The sequence below is a fragment of the Anguilla anguilla genome, chromosome 11, assembly GCF_013347855.1.
Source record: "Anguilla anguilla isolate fAngAng1 chromosome 11, fAngAng1.pri, whole genome shotgun sequence".
Lineage (NCBI taxonomy): Eukaryota > Metazoa > Chordata > Actinopteri > Anguilliformes > Anguillidae > Anguilla > Anguilla anguilla.
In genome coordinates, this window is record NC_049211.1 from 39,395,628 (window position 1) to 39,412,300 (window position 16,673).

General features: G+C 46.5%; 1 protein-coding gene across 2 annotated transcripts in view; it reads right to left on the minus strand.

Annotated features, from left to right (window-relative positions):
• The window catches only part of LOC118208634 (dihydropyridine-sensitive L-type skeletal muscle calcium channel subunit alpha-1-like), a 42,212-nt gene that overhangs the window by 14,200 nt on the left and 11,339 nt on the right, over nucleotides 1-16,673 (minus strand). For both annotated transcript variants that reach the window (XM_035383498.1, XM_035383499.1), the window contains 24 exons: nucleotides 16,355-16,507; nucleotides 14,073-14,278; nucleotides 13,514-13,617; nucleotides 13,002-13,147; nucleotides 12,715-12,796; nucleotides 12,423-12,583; nucleotides 11,990-12,215; nucleotides 10,745-10,952; nucleotides 10,183-10,303; nucleotides 9,731-9,845; nucleotides 8,965-9,064; nucleotides 8,544-8,613; nucleotides 7,962-8,094; nucleotides 7,181-7,310; nucleotides 6,753-6,812; nucleotides 6,551-6,657; nucleotides 6,184-6,271; nucleotides 5,847-5,954; nucleotides 5,536-5,588; nucleotides 5,166-5,312; nucleotides 4,018-4,219; nucleotides 3,314-3,472; nucleotides 2,541-2,651; nucleotides 2,245-2,328 (listed from right to left, as the gene is read on the minus strand). In XM_035383498.1, the coding sequence (XP_035239389.1) occupies nucleotides 2,245-2,328; nucleotides 2,541-2,651; nucleotides 3,314-3,472; nucleotides 4,018-4,219; nucleotides 5,166-5,312; nucleotides 5,536-5,588; nucleotides 5,847-5,954; nucleotides 6,184-6,271; nucleotides 6,551-6,657; nucleotides 6,753-6,812; nucleotides 7,181-7,310; nucleotides 7,962-8,094; nucleotides 8,544-8,613; nucleotides 8,965-9,064; nucleotides 9,731-9,845; nucleotides 10,183-10,303; nucleotides 10,745-10,952; nucleotides 11,990-12,215; nucleotides 12,423-12,583; nucleotides 12,715-12,796; nucleotides 13,002-13,147; nucleotides 13,514-13,617; nucleotides 14,073-14,278; nucleotides 16,355-16,507 (3,074 nt within the window). The remainder of the gene's footprint in view (nucleotides 1-2,244; nucleotides 2,329-2,540; nucleotides 2,652-3,313; nucleotides 3,473-4,017; nucleotides 4,220-5,165; nucleotides 5,313-5,535; nucleotides 5,589-5,846; nucleotides 5,955-6,183; nucleotides 6,272-6,550; nucleotides 6,658-6,752; nucleotides 6,813-7,180; nucleotides 7,311-7,961; nucleotides 8,095-8,543; nucleotides 8,614-8,964; nucleotides 9,065-9,730; nucleotides 9,846-10,182; nucleotides 10,304-10,744; nucleotides 10,953-11,989; nucleotides 12,216-12,422; nucleotides 12,584-12,714; nucleotides 12,797-13,001; nucleotides 13,148-13,513; nucleotides 13,618-14,072; nucleotides 14,279-16,354; nucleotides 16,508-16,673) is intronic.

Below are 16,673 nucleotides of genomic sequence, written 5' to 3' on the forward strand. Positions count from 1 at the left end.
CGGGGTGCTCAGCTGGTGTGGGGAGGAGGGGTGCTCTGGAAGGCTTCAGTTGGTGGGCCTGTGGGGGGGTGTGGATACTTAGAGAGAATGGGAAAGAGAGACCATCACGTACTATGATGTGGAGAGAGAAAGAAAGGCAGAGTAAGAGATGGAGAGAGGGGGTGAGAGAGGTGTAGGGAGACAGGGAGAGAGAGGTAGGGAAGGAGAGAGAGGGGGTGGAGAGACAGAAGTAGAGAGAAGGGTGAAAGCAGGTGACCATGGCTGAAGATGGGTGAGGAGGTCCACAGTGAGTCTCAGGGTACAGCCCCCAGCACCTGACCCTAACGATGGGCTGTCAGGCTGCTCTGCATGCAGGCTACCGACCATCATTTACCTGTGTGTACTTCACTGTGTGAATGCTAACATACTGCATTAATTTATGATCTACTCCTTTCTGAAGCACAGTAAAATAATCTTTATTTCATAGGCAGGTAAGGTGTATGATTCCCAAAGCACCTCCATTACTGAACGCATTTGTATCAATGGAAAAAAACAGAAGACCTGTGCACAATTAGCTCTCTCCCAAAAGTGTTGAATTCTTTACTTGAGAGAAATGTTGATGTACTCTAATGGCATAGTATGAAGGATTTTTACCTTGAACATACTATAAAATAACAATGTTCAGTCATATCTATGATGCACTGGCTATCTCTGTCTCTGTGCACATTTGCCGAATCCATGCTCCTCTGCCTGTATTTCTTCTTAAGATGTGCTTGGGACGTTTCTGGGTGTGACACTCTTTTCTGTGTGGGGAGGTGTGGGTGTGGCTACAGAGCCTGTGGGGTGGGAACAGGTTTTCAGAGGAGCGTTTGTAGTACAGCGAAGCAAAACAACAAGCCAACAGGGCTTGTTCAAAAACCAGAGTCAACCTTGGAACTGCTTTTCCTCGATGTGAAAGCTATCAAAAACGAGATATAAAAATAAAAACATAAAAACATAAAATATAAAAACAGAGGTGTGTGGGCAGGATTGAGGATGGAGGAGGAGAATTCTTTGATAGCAAACAAAGGACCACCGCAAGGCTAAAAATCCTGCATAGTATGCCTTTAATGAAACACTTTTTGGATAAGACTGCATTCTGTTCTGTAGTTTCCTGTCTATCCCTGTTCTAACTCATTACCCTGGACTGCAGTAATAATGTAAGATCTCTCTTGATTCCACTGTTCATCACACTTTTGGCCCATTTTCTGGTTGCTTTTTTAAATCATGGATAAGAGCATTAGAAACTGGTCAGGTGACCTTCTATATTCAGGTGCAAATCTCCTGTCTTTCAGCAAGGTAAATTCCACTGAACACTGGAATAACAGGTGTTGTCATTTCCTGTTACTCTCTAAGACCCACTATTAGCAGAGAATAAGATAACACACTAAGATGACGGAGCTGTTATTTCCTGTTGCTCTGTGGAAAACGCTATTGGAGAAGGGCATAAGGGCAATATAACTAACTGTTTGTGTCCTCAGAGTGGTCCACTGGTGATGTGTGAGGTCACACAGGTATGCTCGCATGTTGGATGTGGGTGGATGGGGCGGTACGATGAGTGAGGTGGGGATGGATTCGTGACGCGAGACCAGGGCGTGAGGCGACAGTGGACAGGGGTGCGAGACACCGTTACTGACCATGTCCTGTGAGCTACTGTTGAAATGGCCTGCAGCCTGGGGGGCCTGGACTGTGTGTCTCTGGGTGAGGGCATTGAATAAACACAGGCCACGTTATCAAAGAACAGCGCCTCTCCTACACCTGGGGTTCCCAAACTTTTCTCTGATGCGACCCCAAATGGATGCTCGCAAATTTACATGACCCCAACACCCCACCCACACACACGCCTTGTGTCTAACAGAACCGTTTAGCCGTGACTATATTGGTGATATACCACAACCTCTCGTGCCTCACTGCTTTATTATAGTTGGCTTGTTGTGATGTTCCACGTGTAGTAGCCTACGTACATTTGCATTATTTAAAGAGACAAAAAATTACAAAAAAATTTGTTAACTTTTTTTCCCCCATAGTTTTTAGGCGACCCCACATGGGGTCATGACCCACAGTTTGGGAACCCCTGTCCTGCACGTAACCAAAGAACAGCAATTCAAACGACTGCCCCACACATTTCAGTCACAGCACAGCAGTAAGACAGTACTGCCTGGAAAAAATAAGAAGGCCGTCACCTCTCCCATTGGGAAACGCCGACAGGACGGGTGCAGTACTCACGTCGATCTCGCTCAGTACGACGTCCACAATGCTGCCGATGACGATCAGGAAGTCAAATACGTTCCAGGGGTCCCCAAAGTATCCCTACACAAAGAGACGGAGGGGTTCCAGTGGAGGGTGTGAGGAAGGGACACAAGCAATGCATTCCTGAGCAGGTTCTCTGGTTGTGATAACACCCATAGCTGCAGTGTTCACAACCATGGAAAAAACATCCTGCTGCTTTTTTCCCCCAATGAACTGGAACTGGAACTTATGGGAAATGTAGTTACCCTAACAGACTGCCACAAGACACTCACCTTGGCTTTGAAGGCCATGAGCTTGAGGATCATCTCCACAGTGAAGAGCACAGTGAAGATTACGTTCAGAGTGTCAGAGAGTTTAGTCACATGGTCTGACTGGTTACAGTGCTGCATGTTTGGAGGGAGAAAAAGCACCATCACAACAAGCAACTTTTGGGGCTTTGTATCTAAAATCCAGCTGCATTCAATATGAGGGACCAGTCAGTTTTGTGAATGGCAAAATGAATGAAAGAGACATGTTTGGTACATTGTGTTTCTGTATGCATCTGAAATTCCAGGAAGATGGTATTGAGTGTGTTCACCTGCTTACCCAGGTAGATGGTGTTGAGTGTGTTTATGTACATGGCCAGGTAGATGGTGTTGAGTGTGTTTATGTACATGGCCAGGTAGATGGTGTTGAGTGTGTTTACCTGCTTACCCAGGTAGATGGTGTTGAGTGTGTTTATGTACATGGCCAGGTAAATGGTGTTGAGTGTGTTTACGTACATGGCCAGTTAAATGGTGTTGAGTGTGTTTACGTACATGGCCAGTTAAATGGTGTTGAGTGTGTTTACGTACATGGCCAGGTAAATGGTGTTGAGTGTGTTCATGTACATGGCCAGGTAAATGGTGCTGAGTTTGTTTAACTGTTGGCCCAGTTAAATGGTGTTGAGTTTGTTTAACTGTTGGCCCAGTTAAAACGGTGTTGAGTTTGTTTACCAACATGGCCAGGTTAGTGGTGTTGAGTGCATTTATTTGCATGACCAGGTCAGTGGTGTTTCTGTGCATACCTGCATACCCAGACAGAGGGTGTTAAGCATGATGAGCAGGAACATGAGGTACTCGAAGTAGCAGGACGTCACCACATACCACACGCGGTACTGGTAAGGGTTCTTAGGAATGTAGCACCGCAGGGGGCGTGCTTTGAGGGCATACTGCACACACTGACGCTGGGGGTCAAAAGTCAAGCAAAGGGAGGGGTCACCGCTGGAGGGACATTACATTACATTTATTTGGGATGCTTTTGTCCAAAGTGATGTACAATAAGTGGTGCGTCATTAAGATAAAATAACACGCATCACACTGATGCTGAGGGTCAAAGGTCAAACAGTCAGAGGTCACAGCTGGAGGTGTGCCATTAGGATAAAATAACACACATACTGTAGTATCAGCAGATAAAAGACCTTTGACTTATCTGTCACCTTTCTGCTATTATCAGTAATTTGATCATCTGCCTCCATGCATTTCCTGTGTTTTACTGGGGCCTCCTGATATGGCTACTGGATAAATAAAGCTACAAAAGAACAACTGATCTGTTGCTGCTGTATTAATTGCATCATTAAGATTCTATTAATTTAACAGCTAGGCTAATAATCATTGGTGTTATGCTCTGATTGGGCAGGTAAAGACCACACAGGTGTGGCCAGTGGTGATGTGCCATGTGTGGGCGGGGCTAAGCATTAATGCCTCCGGGCTGGTTGTGGCTCAGGTATACCTGGTTCTTGTCCAGCTCGCAGTTCTTGTACTCCTCCTCACCCTGCTCCTGGAAGGTGACAATAACGAAGCCGACAAAGATGTTCATCATGAAGAAGGCGATGAGGATGATGTAGATGATGAAGAAGATGGATATGTCCACCCGGTTGTTGTAAACGGGGCCCATGTCCTCAACGTCTGAGTCAATGGCTTTGTACAGGAGCCTGCAGAACAACACAAAGGAAACACAGTACCATCACATTTTCACAAACAAAATAAATGTCAAGAAAGTGATGTGATGTTTGGTAAGGAAGCACCCAAGATTTTACAGCCAGCCAGACGTGAGAGCCCAGGCTTCAGTCTGAGAGGGAGATCAGATGTCCCGCCCCACACTCACTGTGGCCAGCCCTCGAACGCCCCACACTCACTGTGGCCAGCCCTTGAACCTCGAACGCCCCACACTCACTGTGGCCAGCCCTCGAACACCCACACTCACTGTGGCCAGCCCTCGAACGCTCCACACTCACTGTGGCCAGCCCTCGAACCTCAAACGCCCCACACTCACTGTGGCCAGCCCTCAATCGCCCCACACTCACTGTGGCCAGCCCTCAAACGCCCCACACTCACTGTGGCCATCCCTCAAACACCAACACTCACTGTGGCCAGCCCTCAAACGCTCCACACTCACTGTGGCCAGCCCTCGAACCTCGAACGCCCCACACTCACTGTGGCCAGCCCTCGAACCTCGAACGCCCCACACTCACTGTGGCCAGCCCTCAAACGCCCCACACTCACTGTGGCCAGCCCTCGAACCTCAAATGCTCCACACTCACTGTGGCCAGCCCTCAAACGCCCCACACTCACTGTGGCCAGCCCTCAAACACCAACACTCACTGTGGCCAGCCCTCGAACACCCCACGCTCACTGTGGCCAGCCCTCGAACCTCGAACGCCCCACACTCACTGTGGCCAGCCCTCGAACCTCGAACGCCCCACACTCACTGTGGCCAGCCCTCGAACGCCCCACACTCACTGTGGCCAGCCCTCGAACCTCGAACGCCCCACACTCACTGTGGCCAGCCCTGGAACACCCCACACTCACTGTGGCCAGCCCTTGAACCTCAAACCCCCCACACTCACTGTAGCCAGCCCTGGAACACCCCACACTCACTGTGGCCAGCCCTCGAATGTGGACACGGTGAAGAGCGCCAGCATGCCGTTCAGCACGTTGTCAAAGTTGAAGTCGTTGTTGACCCACTCGCGGTTCCGGACCACCATGTCCTGCAGAGCATTCTCCTTGTACACAATGAAGGTTCCACTGGGAAACAAACGACACTGATTAGCAGGGGGGTAAAAAGAGGGGGCTCAGTAATATAGGGAGTAGGGGTGGATCAGTTATATAGGGAGTAGGGGTGGATCAGTTATATAGGGAGTAGGGGTGGATCAATTATATAGGGAGTAGGAGTGGATCAGTTATATAGGGAATAGAAATGGATCAGTAATATAACTGCTGGTTGAAGACATTGAAGGCCCGTCCTTACTGGCACTCCGTCTCAGTTATCTTAGAGGGGTCGGTGCAGCTGTAGAATTTGCCCTGGAGAAAGAGAAGAAAATGAATTGTCAAGTGACATACTTTACTTCCAGTTACAATTCTGAAGTAATAAACTCATACCCGTAATAAAACAATTACATGGAGTCACATCTAGGACTGGTTTACCACCATAGCTGAAACACATTTAGATTTTGAAAATCCAATGCCAGCATGACAAATGTTTAAACATTCATATGATTTCACTAAGTCAGCCTGCACTGGCTTGCATCTTTAAAGCTGAGCACTTCTATGTTCTCTCACCTTGAAGAGCTGTACGCCAATGCAGGCAAACATGAAGTCCAGCAGCATGGTCACCAGGACGATATTGCCGATGGTCTTGATGGCCACAAACACACACTGGACTACGTGCTAATCAACAGGAGGCAAACACACACACATCAGACTTCCTGTTCCCTGACCAGAGACACCGATTGCTGGGATACTGATGCAGTTCCCTGTACTGGACTGGAATATCAGGTTCTTCAGGGAATTTCCTGTCTTTCTGCAGGCTCATCCACCCCATTCAAAGTGCTGTCTGACTATCTGAGAAGCTGAAATGTGCGGGGAGGGTGGGGGGGTGGAGGTGATGGAGCCGCACCTTCAGGCCCTTGGCTCGGTTTATGGCCCTCAGGGGCCTCAGCACCCTCAACACCCTGAGAATCTTCACCACGGAGATGGCACTGGACCTGCAGGAGAGAAAACCATGGCAACGAGACGTGTCACACATCTGTGGAGGACCAACAGTGCCATCACACCTCCACTCTCAAGCAACCAACATAAATTTTATCTGTGTCTTTTTTTATGAACCATTCCTCCTAGATATCTCAGCTGTCTTCATGTTTATCCTGACCTTTTGTATTTATCACTGAAATAAATGCATTCAACAAGTTCAGTTTAGATATCACAGTGCATGGGCAATTTTTATGTATAAAATGACTACTGTCTGAAAGAGCTGGGTAACTTACTCCATTCCCATGGAGAGGAGAGACACGCCCACAACAATCAGGTCCAGGATGTTGAAAGAGTTCCGACAAAAAGAGCCTTTGTGCAGGATGGCACCGTATGTAGTCATCTGCAGTCACGCACAAGGTCACGCAAGGTCAGATGGATCTACAAGCCTGGGACATCTGTATGCAAACCAACGGGCTTTTACAGAAAGTCTCTTACCTTGAGCACAATTTCAACGGTGAAGACTGACGTGAAGACGATGTCAGCGTAAGCCAGGATCTGGTGGGATGGGCCGAGAAATAAGAGATGAAGACGTCTGAAGCTTTTCTGCGTTCATCACGTCTGTTCAGCCCGGGACCACCCTCCACCACTGTCTCACCATCGACGGGGTCGTAATGATAGTAACATAACCCAAAAGGTGGCTCTCAAACAGTGTCTGCAGGTGTTTGTGGTTTCCTTTCAATCAGCAGCCAAACAATGGCCCAAATTGTGCACTTAAGTGCTGAAACACATCAAAAACTAGCAAACAGTGCAGCCGTCTAGGATGCCATTTTGAGAACCCTGCTATAATTGGGCTGAATCATACCTTTCTTTAGAAATTGAGGTGAACTGGACATGGATAATGGCGATTGGTAGAGGAAGCTGACCTTGTTCCTGAAGGACAGTGGATCAATAGGATCTTCAGCAGCCAGAGAGATGCTGCTGAGGAGGATGAAGAGCAGGATGAAGTTGGTGAAGGTGGTGGCGTTGATGATCCGGTGGCAGAGCTTACGAAACCTGTCACAGCAGCAGAGACCAATCACAGAGTGTTCTGGACCATACCATCACCACAGAGACTGCTCCATTAAACTCAGCCTTCGTATAGACCACTCTATCAACTTCAGTCATCAACACTGAGACCACTTCATTAACCTGGACCTGAACCTCACCACCTGCCTTCTGCGAAAGACTTTGCTGGGTAAAACCACTCAGCATATAACCTCTAAATCAGGGCAGCCCAACCCTGCCCCTGGAGACCTACCGTCCTGTAGGTTTTCATTTCAACACTAATTTGACACACCCAATTCTACTAATTAGCAGCTCAACGGAATCTCTAGCTGTTGAATGAAGTGTGCTTTATTAGGGTTGGAGCAAAAGCCTACAGGATGATAGATATCCAGGAACGGGACTGGGCTGCCCTGCTGTAAATAATCCTGCAGTCCCTGCTGTCTCAAGCCTCAATCAGTAAGGGGAGCTGGATAAGTCAGATAAGTCATAAGTGATGACAGCATAGTAACATGAGCCCACCAATGCAAAAATGTGAAATAAACATTATTTTCGTTTTTAAGATCATATTCAGTTTAGTTTTGTATCCTGCAATAAGAAGAGGAATATTTGGTGAAGGTGTGGGGGCCTGTCTCTCCTGATGGGGTTCCGTGGGGTACTGACTTGTTCTGTGGTCCAAAGATGAAGAAGGAACTGGCATCTGGCATGGGCACCGCTTTCTCTTTCAACTGCAGGTCTGCCATGGGGCGGGGCCTGGGACTGATCGGGATTTCTGGCTCCTCCTCCTCATCGTCACCTGCCCAATACAGCGGGGTGAAACCATTATTCGATCTGACGATGCAAACCAGACCAGAGCCAGCAAACCCAGAGAGCATGTGGTCCTGGAAGGTCACTGACTTTCAAGTGGATTTGTTCTACCTATTCTGTTGGTCAATTAGATTACTTTAACTATTTAAATGCTGGTACATCTAAATAGTTACTTGTAGGTATGCTCCTACAAATCCCTGAGAATTTTTAATGAAACATGACACTTACCAAAATGCACAATGATTTGAAAGAAGATTTGTGTTTTGAAAAGTGCAATCTGCAGGGATTTTACTTGAGTCTAAAGCCTTAAAATTTTCAAATAATTATGTGACTCAGGTGTATTTTTAATGTTTATGTGTAGCTGCCTGTTACTGGTTTGAACATATGATTCTACACACTAACACAGAGGATAATAAAGTTGGTTTAAGAATAATTTACCTGGAAAATCAGCTGGAGGGAACGGGTCCTTAACTTCATTTACATTTGATTCAAACTCGTCCACTTTCAGCTGAAAAATTACATACTTTATTACTATACTCCATTTTACTACCAATCAAAGGAGCACTATCCTACCTGCGCAGAAATACACTGTGCAATCTGCAGACAACCTTAAAACATGGAACGACCATTACGCCCTTATCAACCATTCTCCAGGAAGAGAGAGAACCATTCTAACAGAGGGATTGAGTGACCTATGTAATCACTCTACCATAGAATAGTGAACCATCCGAACAGAGGGCAGACGGACCTATGTAATCACTCTACCATAGAATAGTGAACCATTCTAACAGAGGACAGACTGACTGATGTAATCACCCTACCATAGAATACAGAACCACATCTTTCGGGATGGACAGACCTTGGCTGTGGTGGGGATCCCCTCTGCTTTAGCCCTCTGTTCCGCCAGCTTCTTCTGCAGCAGGGCCTTCTCCTCCTCTGACCTGTCAGGGATGAGCGTTCTGAGGGAGTGAAGAAAGAAGAGGTATTGGTAGAGAGAAAGGAATTATAACAAAAATAGGCTTGGACAGTCAATATAAACAGCTACCTATTTCTCTTTTGCTGTCAACTCCCTATGAGATACCTGTTTCCAGTACTTACCTGCACTGTCAGTAAAAGGGGTATGGTAGGGGTCCATTTTTGTTGTGTAATGTTCCCTCACTGGGCCATATTTGATTACTACTCTTTTATATTAGAAAACCTCACAGTGTGAGCAGTTCCCTGCCCTCACCTGAGTGGTTTCCTGCATACACCTGAGAAGTCTCCCCCACTCACTTGAGCAGTCTCCCCCTCTCACCTGAGCAGTCTCCCCCACTCACCTGAGCACTCTCCCCCACTCACTTGAGCAGTCCCCCACTCTCACCTGAGCAGTCTCCCCCACTCACCTGAGCAGTCTCCCCCACTCACCTGAGCACTCTCCCCCACTCACCTGAGCAGTCTCCCCCACTCACCTGAGCACTCTCCCCCACTCACCTGAGCAGTCTCCCCCTCTCACCTGAGCAGTCTCCCCCACTCACCTGAGCGGTCTCCCCCACTCACCTGAGCACTCTCCCCCACTCACCTGAGCAGTCTCCCCCACTCACCTGAGCAGTCTCCCCCCACTCACCTGAGCAGTCTCCCCCTCTCACCTGAGCAGTTTCTTGCGCTTCTTCTCCGCGGCTTTCTCCCTCTGGGCTGAGGTCAGGCTCTCTGCCTCCGCCAGGTTGTCCACGGCGATGGCCAGAAAGACATTCAGGAGGATGTCTGCGCAGACGGTCAAAGGAAACAATACCAGCCCAGACCTGCATGTCCAGAACATTCCAGAACCACAGACTGAATCATGCCTCTCATCAGCAGCAGCAACCTCAACCAACCTCAACAGAAACAAGGGTGTCACAGGCACAAACCTGCGCAAACCATGTTCTGTGCCAACAGGACTTTACAAATAAACCTCCACTAATAAACCACAACTAAACTAGAAATGTACTAGAGCAGGGCTGTCCAACGCTGTAAGCTTTCATTTCAATTATAATTTGGCACACCTGATTCTAATAAATAGCAGCTCAATGAGATCACTAGCTTCTGAATTTGTCATGGATACAGTTGCCGCAGACAAACAGAATGATGAAGTAGATGCAGACCATGATTCCTGGGAAGACTGGTCCACCATAAGCCATGATTCCATTATACATCAGGGAGTTCCAGTCCTCTCCTGTGAGTATCTGATCACAACAGGAGGAACGGTTTAGTCTTTCTTAAACACAGATGATGACAAAATGAACCTAGCAGGGGACAGTTAGACTAGCACATAGCACCGTAGGGTTTGTAGCATTAAACAGTAAAAGAAGCCGCAATTTATGTTATATAACAATCACCTAATTTAAAGTGATCAAAATAATCATGACCATAAAGTTTCTCCTAAGCACCCGCTGCATATTTAGGTCAACAAAGCCAAGATGGTAAACAGTACATGTTACTGCAGATGAATTACCTGACTACCACATCCAACTTACCGCTTTTAATTACATTTAAATACCAGCTCTTTTACAGCATCAGTTCCCTGGAATCTATTTCTCTCCCACTGGCAAGAACTGGCCCAACATCGATAGCAGTGGGTGGGGTGGTGTTTGGGAAAGGTGTTAGTGCAGGACGGAAGGGGGTACCTGGAAGATACTGATGAGAGCCTGGGGGAAGTTGTCGAAATTGCTGCGTCGCACCTCCTGGTCCGGGAAGTTGAATTTGCCTCCAAACACCTGCATGCCCAGGAGGGAGAAGATGACGATGAAGAGGAAGAGTAGGAGGAGCAGGGAGGCTATGGAGCGCACGGAGTTGAGCAGGGAGGCGACAAGGTTGCTTAGCGATGTCCAATACCTGGGACACAGAGAGTGAGTGACACAGGGAGTCAGAGACAGAGAGAGTCAGACACAGGGAGTCAGAGACACAGGGAGGGGAGTGTGAGCTCTGTGGAGTGAGTGTGGAGTGCTCTGGATCAGGAGTCAGATACTGCATCTGTGCTGTAGACTGGGACAGTCTGAATTGTCACAGTAAATATGTGGAACATATATTCAATGTGAGATATGTAGAAAATAAGCACTTTAGCACACTGGACACACAAATAATAACACAAGTTAAATCCTGTAATGGGAACGTTGCATCTATAGTTAACCAAGTCCCAAAGCAGCTTCACATTTCCATGACCTCACCAACAACACATATAAACTTACTCCTGATCTTTATCTGACCTGAGTCAAATATGTATTAGAAATATTTTAACTCTTTAGAAGCCAGAAAAAACACTCCTGCAGATCCCTGATAAATTTTTCACTGAAAATTACATAAACATATGAAAGAATCATTTTGTTCTGCAAATAGAATATTGGGGAACATAGCTGTTTTTCCTCGTGTGTCTCAAATAATTATTATATCCAAATCTGGTTCCTCATAAAATAGTCATACAATCTGTGTATCCTTTTCTGAATCAAGCATTACATTACATTACAGGCATTTAGCAGACGCTCTTATCCAGAGCGACTTACACAACTTTTACATAGCATTTTACATTGTATCCATTTATACAGCTGGATATATACTGAAGCAATTCCGGTTAAGTACCTTGCTCAAGGGTACAACGGCAGTGTCCTACCCGGGAATCGAACCTGCGACCTTTCGGTTACAAGTCCAGTTCCTTACCCACTGTGCTACACTCCGTCCTACCATCACCACAGAGATTGTGCATAAGCACAATCTTTGAAAGTGATCTTAAGAGTGTGTTTAAGAACATTTTTGTAAACGAGGCCCCCAATCTTTACTCAAACGCTCCATCTCACACGTGAACCGAGGAGCCTGGTGAGAGAGAGAGAGAGACAGAGAGAGAGCGAGAGAGAGAGAACCCAGTGACCTTTACGTACTTGGTGACCTTGAAGAGACGCAGCAGGCGGATACACCTGAGCACGGAGATGCCCAGGGGAGACATGACGTTCAGCGTCACCAGGATGATCTCCAGGATGCCCACGGACACCACAAAGCAGTCGAAGCGGTTGAAGATGGACATGAAGTAGGCCGGCAGGCCGAAGGCGTACATCTTGAGGAACATCTCCACCGCAAAGAGGGTCAACAGCACCTTGTTAGCGTTGTCTGGAAAACAGGAACAGGAAGTGAACGACTCGGGCCAGTGGCGGCGCACGAGAGAGAGTCAACAAGACTGGAAATAAAGAGGGACAGTCAGCTTTTAAAATAGAAAGTTGTATTGAACTCATTTATTATAGATTGATACAGGTATGATTTAAAGCCGGACTTTAAATCACGTCTGAAAAGCAGCCGCAGTCTCTCCGCAGGACAGACCTTGCACAATGGTTAGCGTTTCGGGCTGGTGGTGGTGCTCCGTGGCTATGGCCAGGGTGTTGAGGAACACAAGCAGGATCACCAGCCAGTAGAAGACGTTGGACTTTACCCACGTGTGGCACTTTCTGCGGAAGAAGCGGTTCCAACGACGGCCGCGGCGACTGGGGGGAGAGAGAGGAACCACTCTTACTGCTGTGACCCAAAAACAGTTATGACTCAGCCACTTCCTGCTCAGATGTAATGTCACTGTCAGTGATCGGGCCAGAGTTGGGCTTCACGGCGTCACACTCACAAGTAGTAAACCAGTCGGTTCATGCCCTCCTTCTCATAGAGGCTGTCCGTCTCTGAGCCACCCTCTTCCAGAGGAAGAAGCCCTGCCCGTGGGGAAACAGAACTGCATTATGGGAGATCATAGGTTCAGTAACCTGAACAGAAACATGCAGGAAAAAATATTTTTGGCCACTTCAGCTTGAATAGTTCCCACATCGCTAAACTAATGTGTGTATATATTATATTACAGTAAGGAAGAAGAAGATGTTAAAACTCTCAGTTCTCCATTAGTTGGAAAATGTGGTGCACCTTGGCCCTCCTGGTCGTTGTCCATGACCTCTGCATGGGTGATCCAGTCCATGTAGCCCTTCAGATCCTCATCCAACTGCTGCCGCTCACGCAGCTTCTGAAACTCTCCGCGAGACTTGGCCTTCTCGCGCTCCTTAGTGAACTCCCTGTGAGACAACAGGACAATACAGAACTCAGTAACAACTGGGGGAGGAAAGAAGGAGAGAGGAGGGGAGGGGAAGGGAGAGGAAGAGAGGGAGCGAGAGAGAGAGAAGGAGGAGTATAAATAAGGGAGGATGGTTGCATTGTTTCAGAAGGGAGCCCTTAGTCCTACTCCTAAAGCAGGTACTCTGGGGAAGAGGGGAAGGGAGAGAGGGAGGGAAAGGGAGAGAGAGAGAAGGAGGAGTATAAATAAGCGAGGATGGTTGCATTGTTTCAGAAGGGAGCCCTCAGTCCTACTCCTAAAGCAGGTGCTCTGGACTGGAGCTCCAGGGTCAGTGGTGAGACACCCAACAGGAAGGAACCCAACGCACCCACTGAGCACGCCCAGGACCAGGTTGAGCACGAAGAAGGAGCCCAGCAGGATGAGGGTCACAAAGTAGAGCCAGGGCCACTCGTTCCCAATGGCATCGTTCACCTGAGAGAGAGAGAGAGAGAGAGAGAAGCACAGGAAGATCAGCATGTAGCCTACCAAAAATGCATCTGGACACGTCCACAGCTTAGTATGATGCACCACTTCTATTACTGGTCAGCTGTTTAGAATCCAGTAAGATTCCTGTGGATTACTGGCAATTTTATAAGAAATGTATATTTTCACCATTATTCAGAGAAAAATAATTATTTTGTCTGACTGTATATTTTATTTTATGACATGTTTTGTTGAAAATTCTCATTAACTTATCTGAAATACTTAACGCTTTAGACAGTGGGAAAATTCTAAAACATTCCAACATACCCCTGGGAATTTTCAACAGATTGGTTCCATTTGGAGGTTTTCATGTCTAAAGGGTGAAAATATTTAAAAGCTGCATTTGACACAGGTCTGGAGCCCTCAGCCCCTCAGTGGTAAAGTGCAAAGCGGTGGATAAGTACCCAGTAGAGCACGTCCGTCCAGCCCTCCATGGTAATGCACTGGTACACGGTGAGCATGGCGAAGCCGAAGTTGTCGAAGTGGGTGATGCCGTGGTTGGGCCCCACCCAGCCGGCCCGGCAGTCCGTCCCATTTATGAGGCAGCGCCGGCCGTTACCCGCCTGGGCGCAAGGTGCCGGTTTCTCGTTCTCCATAACCGCGATGACATCTGCCAAAACCACCGACCCATCAGCTGTTGATCTGAGTACACCGCTCTTTACACAGTTTGTCACACCGTGCTTGAGAGACAGTCTGACGACACCGTAGTTTTCAGGCTGTAGTTCAACAACAACATGACTCAAACAGGGTATATTGAATTAGGGGGGACAGGTGTTGAACAAGAGGCTTTCAACTCGTCTTGATTTAAGGAGGCTCTAAACGGATAGAGGTCCCCCAGTTAAGCAACATGGGTCACCAGCACATTAGAGAAAGTGCATCAGCTCTACAACGCTCCCACTGAAGGTCATGTGGGCTGGTTGGTCCAAAACGTTTGCAGCAGTCTGTGAGTGAACGTAAACACCCCTGAATTTGTGTCTCAGTTCATGCCCGATGCTTCTAATCTTCTGGTAACTTAGCATTTCATTTCTGTCTAACAAATTTAAGCATTTCCACCGTGACAAGACTCTATTTTTTTCATGTCTGAGCATTTGTTTCTATAGAGTTTTTTTTTAAACTCATGGGAACATGATGTATTTTGTGGCCATGACTTTTTAACATGTGGGAAGGGGATCCATGTGTCGTGGGAATGGTGTCGTAAAACAATTGCCAGGAGACTATAGTTGAGTGACTTTAGGTGACTTAGGTGCATTAACTGTCTGAACTACTGCTTGTATTTTTTCCATAGAATGCGTTGTTGCCGTTCTCGTTGCGTTAGTGTTAATCAGTTCAACCTTCAGGGTCCAAGTTGAACTACGCGGTTGTTCCCTGCACTTGGACCGGTACTTCTCTCTAGGGTTTTCGTCATACTTGTTCCTGGTTTTGGTTATACACTTTGTTGTACGTCGCTCTGGATAAGAGCGTCTGCCAAATGCCTATAAATGTAATGAGTGAGTGGCTAGTTTAGAGACATGCCATTAGTGGTTTAATTTGCTGGGAGGAGAGTTGGTGGTGCGGCTTATAAAGAATTCATATCTGGACACAAGTGATTTAATTATATCTTTTTACATGTTGTACCAACATTTATATAAAACAAAATTGAATTAATCATTTCCATTTTCACGCGGGCAACTTTATAGTGTTCAACTTTATAGTATCTCAGTGTCCAAAACAGCAATTAATCTTTAAAGTGTGAGATCACAAATATGTGATTACAATGTTAACTGAACATTCTAATGCTGATGTCACAATCACTACTGGTAAATGAAAGCAATGGAATTCACAGACTTTTAATTTTTTTAAAACATTCCAAAATCCCTACTCTTCAAAGGGTTAAAAGAGGCATTAAGGTGTGATGTCACATGTTGCTATGTGTATGGACGTGAGTCCGAGCAGCTGTTGCAGGCTGCATCCTTTAATCCATTTAAACTATGATGGATAAGAGTGCTCTTCCACATCGCACACCACCATTACTTAGGGATATAACGACTATAAATGAACACCCTTTGTTTAAAACTTTTGTTTGCCTTTTGTTTGCCTTTTGTTTGCCTTTACAGATATTTTTATTTTAAACGTCATTGAAAGCTAACTGGAAGGATTTATTATTTTTAGCAATAGCACTGTTATTCTAGTGTTATTTATGATCCATTGACTGGCTCTTAAATTAATCATACAAAATTCCTTTACACTCCATGGCCAATGCAGCTTTTTCTCTACCCAGTAGCTCTCAAACTGTAGATCTGTATCCACTGCTGGTTCATAGGAGTGGTTCGAATGAAAATAACTCACAAGGGGTGGATAATTCCATTCCTGGAGATTGTTGTGTATGCAGGTTTTTGGTTCTACCAGACACTCAGCTAGTAACTTAACTCTAAACACCAACACCAGTTTACAGTATGCTCATTGATCAGACAACAGTGAAAATAGCAGAGGTTGGTGTGAAATGCAGGAACAGACAGAGCCCTCCTTGCCGAACATATCATATTCACTTTCATATTCACTTTCATATTCACTTTCATATCCACTTTCATGGACATTCAAGACCAGCCAAATTAAACTCCTGTTAGTGTGCATGCGCTAGACTAATATTAAGTGTACATTAAGCTGCAGATTGAACAGTCCTGGGCTCAGTAAGTTTATAACCTCTGACCTGTGCCAGTGTAGTAGCAGGTCTTATGCATCTTGCACTTGAAGAGTTCCAGGCCCACGATGGCATAGATGGTGACCATGAAGAAGACCAACAAGGCAATGTGCAGCAGTGGCAGCATGGCTTTGAGGATGGAATTCATCACCACCTGCAGGCCTGGAAGGGAACAGCAAATGAATTTAAAGACTACCCACACACAGTCTCTAATCAGGACCTATGGATCTCTCTTTTTAAACAGCCATTCCATCTCTCAGGTGAAGAGATTCTTTAATTGAATGGTGAAATACACAGTCACACCTAGTATGTAAAAATACATAGTCAA